The 13,526-nt window shown below is 45.2% G+C and overlaps 1 protein-coding gene across 8 annotated transcripts in view; it reads left to right on the forward strand.

Annotated features, from left to right (window-relative positions):
• Mybpc1 (myosin binding protein C1) overlaps positions 1 to 13,526 on the forward strand; it is a 77,678-nt gene that overhangs the window by 47,052 nt on the left and 17,100 nt on the right. For all 8 annotated transcript variants that reach the window (XM_075954749.1, XM_075954748.1, XM_075954741.1 and 5 more), the window contains 9 exons: positions 290 to 395; positions 1,736 to 1,902; positions 2,577 to 2,739; positions 4,682 to 4,788; positions 5,177 to 5,310; positions 5,633 to 5,792; positions 7,537 to 7,641; positions 8,816 to 9,004; positions 10,556 to 10,690. In XM_075954749.1, the coding sequence (XP_075810864.1) occupies positions 290 to 395; positions 1,736 to 1,902; positions 2,577 to 2,739; positions 4,682 to 4,788; positions 5,177 to 5,310; positions 5,633 to 5,792; positions 7,537 to 7,641; positions 8,816 to 9,004; positions 10,556 to 10,690 (1,266 nt within the window). The remainder of the gene's footprint in view (positions 1 to 289; positions 396 to 1,735; positions 1,903 to 2,576; positions 2,740 to 4,681; positions 4,789 to 5,176; positions 5,311 to 5,632; positions 5,793 to 7,536; positions 7,642 to 8,815; positions 9,005 to 10,555; positions 10,691 to 13,526) is intronic.

Raw genomic sequence — 13,526 nt, forward strand, 5'->3', positions numbered from 1 at the left:
CCATCTGGTACCTTACTTGACGAAGGCAGGAAGTTTGCTGTGCATTTTATGTGCTCTCCAGAACAATAATTCATTGGATTCGAATGGTTCTGAAACAACTGGGGGGAGTTGATCCAGCGGGAACAGCTGTTTGCTTTGCCACAGACAGACAGACAGAGATTCTCACCTCTGATTCACGCCCCACAATTGATGTTTCTTTCCCATGCTGGGTTTTCCCCTGTGAACAGACTGCGACTCAAGACACAGGCTCTGGCTGTTTATTGATTTTGATTTCTTCTGTTCCAACCAGAGCCTCCAATTATGTTGACTAAGCAGCTGGAAGACACAAACGCCTACTGTGGGGAGACAGTGGAGCTGGAAGTTGAGGTGTCGGAAGATGACGCCAATGTCAAATGGTAAAATCGCTTTGTGGATGCCTGCCTGTGTCTGATAGACCAATAGAATGCAACATGGGACCATCTTCTACTAAACATGAGAACAATCTCAGCCTCTTCTGTATGAGCAGAGATGATAACCCAAACCCTACCATGAGCTGAAAAGCCAACTCCTAGAGAACTGTCTGAGCAGAGACGTAGGGAGGCGGGTACTTGCTGGGAAATGGATCACGCAGGTTACCCAAGAGTTTTGACTGGAAATAGCATGGGTGTTCCTCAACTTTGTAGCCATCCTAACCGGCAACTTACATGAAAAATATAATGTGCCTATCTTCCATTTCAATCCTCACTGTCTCTGGGAAGGTAACCCAGGAGGACAGTGTTCACCTAGCACGCTCGAGACCCCAGCCCCCAGCCCTTTCGCCCAAGAATTCATTTTTCACCACTTTATATTTTCAGTTCCCTAGAAAAATATGGTAGGATGAAAATCACCAACCCCTTTCGATAATTTAAAAGAGCCAGGGGATGTGGTTTTAATGGTGACGCATAGTTACCTGGTTCAAGGTCTTCAGTTTGACCATTTGCAACACATACATTCACGAACAAACAAATAAAAACAAAAATGCAAGGTGGTGGGAAAGGAAGAGTCTTTTATTGTATGTTCCCCAAGAGTTATTAGCTCAAAATTAAAAACTAGAAGCTTGAAGATCATAGTATGAAATGTGATGTTGAGTAAATTACGCCACAGGAATCAGTAGTCATGAGCGTGAAAAAGATTGTTAGTACTGATCTGGAATATGGGTAACTTAAAAATGTGTTGTGAGTCCGAAAGTCAGGCCGAATTCATTCTTAGCACCCACCCCTGATTGAAAGAGAAGAGGTGCTCCATGTTCTTTTGTTTGTATATTTGTTGGTTTTGGTTTTTTTGGAGGCAGGGTTTCTCTGTCTAGCTTTGGGTCCTGTTCTGTCCTGGAACTCACTCTGTAAACCAGGCTGGCCTCGAACTCACAGGGATCTGCCTGCCTCTGCCTCCCTGAGTGCTGGAATTAAGGGTGTGCACCACCACCGCCCAGTGCTCATGTTCTTTTAATGTGATTTTGTACAAAATACTTGACCAGTGGACCTGAGTTGTGTTCTTTAGTGAATCCTTCCTGTATGTCTGGGATATGTTAGGAACCTCGGAAGACAGTGGGATGAAACAATAAACAAACATTTCCAGAAATTTATTTTTTTCATTTTTTTACATATATATTATATACATAAGTATAATTAGTTTGATCATGTCTCCCATTACCCTCCCTTATTCCCTTCTTCTTTCCACTGAACGTCTTCTTCCTCCCTTTACATCCATGCACACTCAGGTTTAAGAATGGTGAAGAGATCTTCCCGGGTCCAAAGTCAAGATACAAAGTTAAAGTTGAGGGCAAGAAACACACTTTGATCATAGAAGGTGCGACAAAGGCAGACAGCGCAGAGTACTCAGCCATGACGACCGGGGGACAATCATCTGCCAAACTAAGCGTTGACTGTAAGTAAGACTTCTCGGATGTCTTCTAAATCCATTCGAGATTGTGTTTATTAACTCAGCTTTACATTCAAGTGAACACTCATAAAATAAAGGCAAACAAGTCTTTAGAAAAATAAAAAGATAAGCTGGGCGGTGGTGGTACACGCCTTGGGAGGCAGCGGCAGGTAGGTCTGTGAGTTCGAAGCCAGCCTGGTCTACAGAGCGAGTGCCAGGATAGGCCCCCAAACTACACACAGAAACCCTGTCTCAAACAATAAAAGATAAAGATCTCATTCCAAAGGGAAAAAAAGTGTCGCAGTTTTTCTCACATTAAATTGTTGGTAAATACAGTACTTAGCCTTAACCTTGAAAGGAGCCTGAGGTTTCCTTGTGGGCGTGGCCTTAGAATGCCTCACGAAGTAGCGCGAGGATTATCTGAAATCACGTAAACAGTTGTAAACCTTAGACGTGAATGGATGTGGCTCCTATCTTATGGGCGAACAACCAACGGGAAGGATATCTGAGGTGATGGACTTGTGCTACGCCCGGTTCCGTCCAGTTCCATCACCGACACTGGGAAAACGTGTCCTCTCCAGAGCGTGGGTGGCAGCCGAGCTGACGGACCCTGTGAAATGCCGCCACGCGGGCTGGTCTGCAGCCTGGCTGTGGGTCCATCACGCTCTCTGTTTCTGTAGTGAGGCCCCTCAAAATCACGACGCCACTGACCGATCAGACTGTCAAACTTGGGAAAGAGGTGTGCTTGAAGTGTGAAATCTCGGAAAACGTGCCAGGAAAATGGACAAAAAATGGCCTGCCTGTCCAGGAGAGCGACCGTGTGAAGGTCGTGCACAAAGGAAGGTAAGCCAGCAGGGTGGGCCACATTCACTTTTCCTACTCCCCAAGTTACATATTCGTGGGCTCTTTCTTTGGAGAGTAGGTAGACGACTTGTTCACAGTCTGGTAAGAACCGGCCACTGCTTTGCTGTATACCCACCCCATCCTGCTTGAGATCCTCCGCCTGTACCTCATGCTACCTCATGCGACGGCATACCATCCCAAACCTGCCAACGGCACCATCAGAACGTGTGGCTAGAGGAATGACTGAGGACTTGACCATTTAGCAGCTGGCCCTAGTGTTCCTTAAGACAGATAGGAGCCCACTGGTTTGGGCTGAACTTTTGCCCCGGGCCCGGCAGACCAGATGAACATGGAGGTACCATGCTGAAGTTTCACCCTGCCTTGCCCAAACCAAGTTGTTTGTCTGAGTTTGCAGGAATTGAGATAATGAGGACTAATACCAAACCCTAGAACTGGACTCGTGGAGTTGGCGTGAGGAGGGAGTTCCCCCTGCTTGGGAAGAACCTGTGTTGTGTTATCTGATGCTGCTCCCCCACCTTTGTCTATAATATCAGCTTCCTCTCTTCAGTTTCTTAGAGCACTCATTCTGCTTTATGGAGCTTGTTGCCTGATTCCAGAATGCAAATAAATGTCAATTAAGATGCTTATAGCATGGGACTGGAGAGATGCTTCCGTGGTTAAGAGCACTGGCTGCTCTTTTAGAGGACCAGAGTTCAATTCCCAGCACCTACACGGTAGCTCACAACATCTTAATTCTAGTTTCAAAGATCTCTTCTGACTTTCACAGGCCCTGCATGCACTCAGTACACATATATACTTTTAAGAAAAACACCCATACACATACAATAAAAATAAATCTTTTCTTGTTTGTTTGGCTTCTTTTTTTTTGAGGCAGGATTTCTCTGTGTAGTCCTGGGTATTCTGGAACTCTCTATGTAGACCAAGCTGGCCTTGGATTCACAGAGATCTTCTTGCTTCTGCCTCCTGAGTGGGATTAAAGGTGTGTGCCACCACCAGGCTAATAAATAAATCTTAAAAAAAAACTTTACACAATAATTATATCAGTCATTTAATTAAGTTATATTAAATAATAATAGCTGTCATATGACCTTCCTTCTATTTTCGTTTTCTTGGAGGAAGCATAATTGCCTAGAATCTAGCAAAGATTTAAAGGCAAGAAATTGAACCTTGATTCCCAGACTCTCACCCAATCGCAAGTGGCTTTATGGAGCTTAAAAATAGTCCTTAAAGTTTCATATGTAGACGAGAACACACATCCATAACATCGCAGATTGTCCTTCATATGTCATGTGTGTCTACATCAGTATACATGCATGTGGTGCTGAGGATTTAAAGTTTCATATGTATATGAGAACACACACATCCATAACATCGCAGATTGTCCTTTATATGTCACTGCATGTGTGTCTACTTCAGTGTACATGCATGTGGTGCTGAGGATTGAGTTCAGGGCCTCACACATGCTAGGTAATGCTCCACCCCGAGCTACACACGTTTTACAGTGGAATGATCCATACGTTCCATCCGGTCCTCACCGATTCGTGACCCGTAAATTTAGGAGCTATTATTCTTTGATGCATGTAACCCAAGTCAGTGTTACCCTTTGTCATTTCTTGTATGTTTAAGTGTAGCATTATTAAGATACTGCATTTTGTTCTTTTTGAAGTTATGAGAAAAGAATAATAGACACTTATATACATAATAAGCAGATTGCACGTGCAGAGATACTTTCATATACTCCAAACCAGAGCTGACTTGGTCAATAAATAGAGTAAATGCCCCCCATCTCTCCATGTCCCTCTCTTTCTCCCTCTCCTATATGAAGCAAGTGCATTAAGTAAAGGACTCTCTCTTTGGCGTGGGTCATGGGTACGCTCCAGCCTTGCACAGTGTTGGGAATCTGTTTCTCCTATTTCTTTAGAATCCACAAGTTAGTCATCGCCAACGCTCTCACAGAAGATGAAGGGGAATATGTGTTTACTCCAGACGCATACAACATTCCTATGTCTGCCAAAGTTCATGTCATTGGTGAGTAGATCAAAGACATTATCATACAGCTGTCCACTTGCTTGCTCACCTTGGACTATAATGTATCGAAAGCTATATGATTCAAAGATCCATCAACTTGATATTACTCATCCATATAAGTAGTTGATTTATAAGTCTAACAAGAAGCAGTTAAGGGTGCCAAGCACCAAGTGTTGTGATGACTCATATATATGCACATTTATTCATACGTGTATATATGTGTGTATATCTATGTATATGTGCATATATATGCATATAAATACACACACATACATACTCTTAGCCAGGTTGAAAATTGATTGTTACCCATGTTTATCAGTAGCCAGTCACTAGCCAAAATACATGGAAATGGTGTGTGGTGACAAACGCTGTGCTGAATAAATTCCAGATCCTCCCAAGATCATCCTGGATGGCCTTGATGCTGACAACACGGTAACAGTCATTGCCGGAAGCAAGCTTCGTCTTGAGATCCCTGTCACAGGGGAGCCACCTCCCAAGGCCATCTGGAGCAGAGCAGACAAGGTTTGTCTCACACAACCTTCTCCTTGGCCCTTTCCCCCATGATTCCGGTGAAGGAAAAAGGTACAAATCAATGTGTTTGCTAAAGCTGGGTGTGGTGGTGTGGTGCACGCCTTTAATCCCAACACCCTCCACCCTTGTATTCTTCTGTCCCCCAACTTTCTCTTGGTAAAACTTGTAGTTACCGGGCTTTTGAATAGAGATCCAGCTCTCTCCCTTTCAGCTGTGTGGGCTTTGAGCACATCAAGTCCGGGTTTCCCCGTGTGGGGATGGGCTAACTGGAGTAGGTCAGCCCGTCATGCCAAGTCTGCCTCTTCCTCGTCAGGCTATCATGGAGGGCAGTGGCCGGATCAGGGCAGAGTCGTACCCTGACAGCAGCACGCTGGTCATTGACGTGGCGGAGAGAGATGACTCCGGCGTGTACAACATCAACCTGAAAAACGAAGCCGGAGAAGCGCATGCGAGCATCAAGATCAAAGTTGTGGGTAAGTCCTCCACGGAGCCAGCCTCCATCCCAGAGCTGACAGGAGGAAGCTGGCGTCTCTCTACAGTCCATCTCTGTTACTTTTCTTCCTCCCTCTTCTTTGTCTCCTCTGTTTTCTTGCCTAGAGGAATTTTTTTTACCCCCTCCCTCGCCTAGAGGAATTTTAACTGGAGGGACTGAATAGCTGAATAGTCATGGGCATTTGGAGCTACTGGTTTCTTAGATTTTCAAGGTTGTCATCCCTTTGAATAACCTTTAAAGTTTTTTAAGTTGTTTTTACAATGAAGAGATAATTACATTATTTTACCTTTTCCTTTTCCTCCATCCAACTCCTCCCATACTCCCCAATTCTCTCGCAAATCCATGGCCTCTTTCAATTCTTATTCACACGCATACACACACACACACACACACACATCCACACACACACGCACACACCAAATGCATGTGTAGAAATACAACCTGCCCAGTCCAGTCAGTGTTACTTGCATGTGTGTGCTTTCAGGACTGACTGCTTGGTATTGGGTAACCAACTAGGGGCTCACCCATGGTGAAGATGGCTCCTTCCATCTCCAGCATTCCTTAGTTGCCTGTGCAGTTCTTTATGTATGGGGGAGCCCTACGAGATTCCCCCCTTCCACGTTAGCACATCCGTTGATGGCTGTACTTGTTACCATCTTGTTTAGACAGCATACTGTTCAATCATGGGTGAAGCCACCTGTTTGCTAGGACAGGCAATCACACAGACGTCTTGCTCCTTTGGCTCCTATTATCTTCCCATCCCCTCTTCTGTAGTGTTCCCCAAGTCTGGGATTTCGAGCTTGTGTTGTAGACATATCAGCTGGTGTGGGCACTTCGTGACTGTTGGCATATGCATTATGAACAGTTGTGGTAGTCTGTAATAGTCTGTTGCAAAGCGAAGTTTTCTTTGTTGAGGGGTGAGAACTTACTTGTGGGTGAACAGTAAGTATTTAGAATGCAGTTAGGAATCATGGTAGTTTAGTAACACACCAGTCATAGGTTCTCCTCTGAGATCTGTGACCTCACTAGCTCTGGGTAGTGACTTTTGGGTACCCACTAAAGGTCACTGACACACAGTTGCTAACTTCCCACATCAAACATTTTGAGGAATGGTGACTTTGGTTCTTAGCTTTTTAAATCCACTTTTCCTAAGCTGAAACCCAGGAACATGACTCTAGCTATTAGCGTCCCAGATGCTCCGGAGTGCCTCTTCCCACTTTGGATTTCCTTGAGAAACCAAATTTCAAATAGACTTTAAATTAGTCACTTTACCAGAAGCTAAACTACAAGACTTGGTGTCTTGCCAATGCTGAAGTGATTTCCTCCAGTTAATACCTTAAATCTTCTATTTGATGTAAAATTGACAATAATTAGTCCTTGGTTCCACTTCACTGAAAGTTCATTTTGTAGTTAAAAAAGAAAACTATATCCATCATTTAGGTAACGACTTCTTGTTGCCATTTTCAGAGAAAAGAACAAGCATCTTGGGCTCCATGAGGAACATGCCTTCTAACGTGACAGTTTTCAAGGATTTTAGACATCGCTGTGTTTGTTTTCACTGAGTTCTTTCCCCTTACCCTGTGTTGACATTTTGCCCAAATTAATTTTTAAATGAATTTCATAAAAGGGGAAAAACAACAACAACAACAAATCACCATGGTACCAGGTTCTGCAACCAGAGCCCATACTTCACCATTAACAGTTTTCTGTCTTGTCTACCGCAGACATCCCGGACCCTCCAGTGGCACCCAACGTGACGGAAGTGGGAGATGACTGGTGCATCATGAACTGGGAGCCCCCTGCCTATGACGGAGGGTCACCAATCTTGGGTAATCACAGACAGATCAATCCATGTGATAGCCTGTGCGGTTGGCATTCTCTCAATGCATATCAGAATAGAATACGTTCTGGAAAATGAGTCTAGAAAAGAAGCCTGTTGAGTAGGCAGAGTCCTGGCCTAGTCTCCCTGACTGTCCAGGGAAAGGAGGAGACAGTGGCTTGTTGTAATATATGCTATGACTTCAAGTATCTGTTGAAATTGAAGTTTCTATTGTGATGTTCTACGGCTCCTTGGGATTTGAGTGGCTCTGATGCACTTCCTCTGACCACCTGCACTCTCTCTCTCTCTCTCTCTCTCTCTCTCTCTCTCTCTCTCTCTTGCTTGCTCTTTTCACTCAACAACTAATTCCAAGCCAGCTCCAAGTCTAATTTCCATTGCTCCGGCCAGTGAGTACCATAGGGCTATGTCTTAGCCACTGGTCTCATGCTCTGAAGAGACACCCTGGCCAAGGCAACTCTTAGACAAGAACACATTTAGTCGGGGGCTTGCTTACAGCCTTCAAGGGGCAGTCCTCGATCATCATGGTGGTAAGCAGACAGACGTGGCACCAGAACAGTAGCTCAGAACATTATATCCTGATCTGCAACCAGGCAGGGAGTTGGGCCTGATGGGAGCTTCTGAATGGGGGTCAGTCTCATTCGAACCTCCACAGGTTGTGCCATGAAGGAATTTTTCAGCATAAAATTCATAGGAGAATTTGCCTGCTCAACAGAGAAATAATTTTTTCTATTGGTAGTAATAAAGTTTACAAAACTGATCTTTTCCACCCTCCCCCTTATTCCCATTGCTGCCACCTTCTGGATTCTTGGCTTTTGACTGCTCAGCCACAGTTGCTTAGTAACTCCTAAGTTGCTAGGAGTTACACATCTCTGATTCATTTCTTATTTTTCTAGTACAGCTTTATTTCTCTAGTCCCGCTAGTTCCTTTCGCCTGTCCCTTAGAGATTAACATTTCTGTTATCTGATCTGGAATAAGGCGTATTAATACAGAAATGTATCTGATCTCTAACAGCCGATGGAATAAGGCGTATTAATACAGAAATGTATTTGTCTGCTTCTCTCTGTCTTCTCAGAATGTGCAAAATTTTAAGAACAGTTGTCTACTAAAGTTTAATTTTGGGGGGCAAGATAAATAATCAGAGTCTCTACTTTGTACACTACAGGCTACTTCATTGAGAGGAAAAAGAAGCAGAGCTCTCGGTGGATGCGACTGAACTTTGATCTCTGCAAGGAAACAACTTTCGAGCCCAAGAAGATGATTGAAGGCGTGGCCTACGAGGTCCGCATCTTTGCGGTCAATGCCATTGGTATCTCCAAGCCCAGTATGCCGTCCAAGCCTTTTGTTCCTTTGGGTGAGTCCAGGGAAGCGGCTCTGTTGTGGAAATCACTGCCCCCCCCACCCCGTTATTACTACTGCTTTCCCTCTCACTTCTGACCTGGGATGACCTGGGCCAGCCGGACAGGGCTAAGGGCAATACTGAAAGAAATGCAATACAGCCTGGCAGTGGTGGCGCACACCTTTAATCTCAGCACTCGGGAGGCAGAGGCTGGTGGATCTCTGTGAGTTTGAGGCCAGCCTGGTCTACAGAGTGAGTTCTAGGACAGGCTGCAAAGCAACACAAGAGAAACCCTGTCTCAAAAAACCAAAACCAAAACTAAAACAAAACAAATCAATACAGACTTCGGAGACGTTGACCTGACCGTCTTCAGAAGATAGGTTTTGGAATTCATTTCCAGAACTCCAGTGAGAGCTGTGGGTGGCTCCCATTGCCGTTCCTGACTGTAAACATGAAACTGAGACCATGTGACTCCTCTCCATTGTCTTCTTAAAGTGTCATAGACCATAGCTACATTTGCTAGTGAACCTCTGTGCCCTGTAGTTCTACCTCAGTTTACAACTGCATCTTAAATTCATCTATGAAACAACAACAGAAAGTCCAGCATAGGCAAATGAAAGATAGGCTGTCTCTACAATTTTATTGTACTTAAGTATTCCTTAAGAAATGGAAAATTCAGTATAAGAGTTTGTTTAAAATGACAAATCTCAGAGCTGGAGAGATGGTTCAGCGATTAAGAACAGGCATTGCTCTTGTGGAGGACCTGAGCCTGACCCAGCGGCCACATGGGGCAAACTCAAAGCTACCTCTAACTCCAGCTCTGGGGGGATCCGACAACTCTCTCTTTTGATGCCGGGCACCTGCCTGTATGGGCACGTAGCCCCTCCCACATATATGTGCATAATTAAAAATGATAAATATTTCAAATTCTAGGGTTATGGAAACTTTAGATCATTAGATTCCCCCAAATTGATTTCTCTAACTCCCTGTGGTTGTCCAACCTCTTCCACAAACTTTCCCAACTGGAGAAGGAGTGTGGCAGTCTTTCCAAGATTCTTTTGTCAGTCAGATAGTTGGCTCACACATGGCCATGCTCTGGTTGGCTCACACATGGCCATGCTCTGGTTGGCTCACACATGACCACGCTCTGGTTGGCTCATGCATGGCCACGCTCTGGTTGGTCACCCATGGCCACGCTCTGATTGGCTCACACATGGCCACGCTCTGGTTGGCTCACCCATGGCTATGCTCTGGTTGACTCACATGCTCTGGTTGGCTCACATGCTCTGGTTGGCTCACATGCTCTGGTTGGCTCACTCATGGCCACGCTCTGGTTGGCTCACGCATGGCCACGCTCTGGTTGACTCACACACTATGTTTGGCTCACTCATGGCCATGCTCTGGTTGGCTCACCTATGGCCAGGCTCTGTGAGCTCTCACTGCATGTTAGCAATGCCTGGAGCTTCTGCGTGTATTTCTAGTTGCATCCCAGCTTACCTTATGGCGGGTGCTCCGCCATGGCTCCATCTTCACGGTTTCTTCTTTTCCCCACTTTGATCTCTTCAGCTGTGACCAGCCCTCCTACTCTTCTGGCTGTTGATTCCGTTACCGACTCGTCGGTGACCATGAAGTGGAGGCCCCCGGACCAGATTGGTGCAGCAGGTTTAGATGGCTATGTGCTAGAGTATTGCATGGAAGGAAGTAAGTACTCCTAGTAGTTACAGTGAATACCTTCAGTGCTAGGTGAGCTATGCCTTACTTTCTTTTGTCTTTCTTGGGAAACCATCGCTTTCTTCCTGAAAACAATACCAAGCCAAAGGTCATCTTTCTAAGATGGAGGTGAATATAGACATCCTCTGGTATTTAATGCTATATATAGAGAGAGGATAAAAACATCTGAATTGGGCTGTGAGGTGGGTGTCACCACTGGGCTGGCATAGGAGGATGGTCTTTCGGCAAAGCTTTGGGGACAGCCATTTCTATGCTTGCAGCTGCAGTGTCCGCTGAGCACTGAACATCTACTTAGGGCAAGCACAGGGGGATAGACTGTGCATCTGGCAATCCAGTAAGCATGCCTTTTCTTCCTAAAGAGAGGAGGACTTGAAAGCAACTCTTAATTTTAAGAAGCTAGGATTTAATCCCAGAGAACATGAGCGATGCATTCAACATATGGCAATAACTTATTGTATGTATGTGAAAATTAAATTTTGGAGGGGAAAGGAAAGAGTCCAAAGAACTCCGCTGATTAAAGTCAAGGAGAGGAGAAATAAAATATCCCAGGAATCCAAAGCCGAAAGGGTGTGATAGTCACTCATTGCCTGGTGTTTTTTAATTTCCTGCTTGCCATGGCCAGAAGAAAATGGCATTTGAAAATGGAATAGGGGTATAGCTTAGTGATAAAGATTTTCCTGGAGTGTGGTAAGCCCTGGGTTTGATTCCCAAATAGGAAAAAGAAAGGGAAAAAAGAGAGGAAAGGGGAAGGAAGAAAGAAGGAAGGAAAGAAGAGAGAGAAGAAGAACAGGCAATAGGTGACTGAGACAGGAACAGCCCTGGCTCTGGAGTCGGGCCCCTCTCTGGTTGGCAGCAGGCAAACAGTCCCCCCAAGAAGTTTACTGAGATCTCACCAAGCAAGACCAAGAGTCAACCTCTAAAATCACCTCTGGACCCCAAACTTTAACACTGGAACTCCCCGTGAAGGACGAGAAGCAGCAATGCATTTGGGTATCAAGAATGTAAACACTGATGTGTGTCCTTGGAGGAAAGTCACTGCAGAGAAGACGCTTAACGAAGAGCCACTGTTGACATCCAAGCCTGCACTGGGGCCCTGGCAGAAATGACAGCTGCCACTCAGGAAGAAAAGGAGATGGGGCTGAAGCACCCAGGGCCACTGGTTTTCTCTTACCCAGCCCTCACTCCAGTTGATATGCCTTCTTCAAGCTTTTGAAGGTCCTTGATCCAAAACCAGTGTGGGGGATCTTAAAAGAAAAAAGGTCCAGGGTTAGCAGAGGGAGGGAAGCGGGTACTGTGGCCAATTCAACGAGAGCATCCGCCAGCATTTCCGAGTATGGTTTCTTTCCGTTCGGTTGTCCCGAGCCCTCCGTTCTGCTTTTCATATGACCCGGCCAGCAGACTTCCCTAACTTATGGGTGATGTGACTTCTGAGCAAGACTCTTCTGTATGTGTATGAAACGGAGCCAATCCTTTACTCTTTTCTTTCTGATAGGTTTAAAACGTGAGAAGATACAGCAAAATGATAGATGGCTGTCATTTTGATGTTACCCGCCTTAGATAAAATACAACCAAGTGTATTTTACACAGTTTTGTGTGTGATCTGTGTGGATATATATGTATATGAGGATATACATATGTATGTGTCCACGTGTACATGGTCATTATGTATATATTTTGCCACATAACATGTCGGGGTTAGCTTTCTATGGAAACTCTTTCGTAACGCGTATCTCTCCCCTCGCAGTCTTTCCTGGTTTTCTTAATGTGGTTGCCTGATTCTTCATTCTCTTTTAATGGCTGCTTCTTCTCCAGACTAATTTCTGAAGTGTTTGATGCTTTTGGATATGCCAGGTTTAGTCTGTAAAAGTCTTTCTTCTTTAAGATTGTGTACGTTTATTTTTATTACTCTGCATCTTCTATTTTATTTTTAATGCCTGAAGCATTCTATTCTTGTTGTCTTCATTCAAGTTCACCCTTTCCTTAGAATATAGACCTCGTGATTAAATGACTTACCCACGCCCTCCCCGCCCCTCAGTTCAAGCAGCTCGGATGCGAAGAGATGGGCGATTTTTGGTCCTCTCTCGTCTTTCTCATCTTGTTTTTTGCTCTTTTGTGTTTTTTCCTCATCTCTCGCTTTCACTTTCCCATCCACTGAGTCTTGCCCGTGCAGCCAGCACAATAGCGAGCACGCAGACTGTTCGCTGAAGGACGTATCTGTTTTCAAAGTCATGAGTAATTTTTATCATCCGCATGCCCTCTCAGCCGTCAAGAAAAGAGAGAGGGAGGCCAAGGCTCCCAGAGGCAGCCACTTTGGACCCTTTACCCCAGCTCATCTCCTTGGTACCAAAAAATAGGTACATTGTTTCAAACCACTGGAACAAGCCCCAAACCATCCTGTGAGCCCCTCGCATGGAACAGGGACATAGGAACATCCAGTTTGTTTTCTTGATGCAGCATTCTTTGCCATGATAACCAGGGCTGCTCCCTGAGCTGCCGGGGCTGACTCCATTTCCACTGTGTTAAGGCACAGCTGAGTTTTGGTAAGACAGTGCTAAAGGGTCCTCCTAGCTCTGGGGAAGGAGCCCCACCATGGGAGCATCCCATTCCCTGGGGGACTGGAGGGGAACAGGCTGCTCCTCCTGGATTCCAGAACTGACTCTTCCTTTTCCTTCAAGGTCTTGTTTCACTCTCTAGCTCTTCTTCCCGCCTGTGGAGGTATCCCAGCCTCTCTCCTCTTCTCTTTTCTTCACCCTTTCTTCTCTGGGGCAGGTGCCTGTAGACAAAACCCACAGGCTCCAGAGAGGAA

The sequence above is a fragment of the Microtus pennsylvanicus genome, chromosome 20 (assembly GCF_037038515.1).
Source record: "Microtus pennsylvanicus isolate mMicPen1 chromosome 20, mMicPen1.hap1, whole genome shotgun sequence".
Classification (NCBI taxonomy): domain Eukaryota; kingdom Metazoa; phylum Chordata; class Mammalia; order Rodentia; family Cricetidae; genus Microtus; species Microtus pennsylvanicus.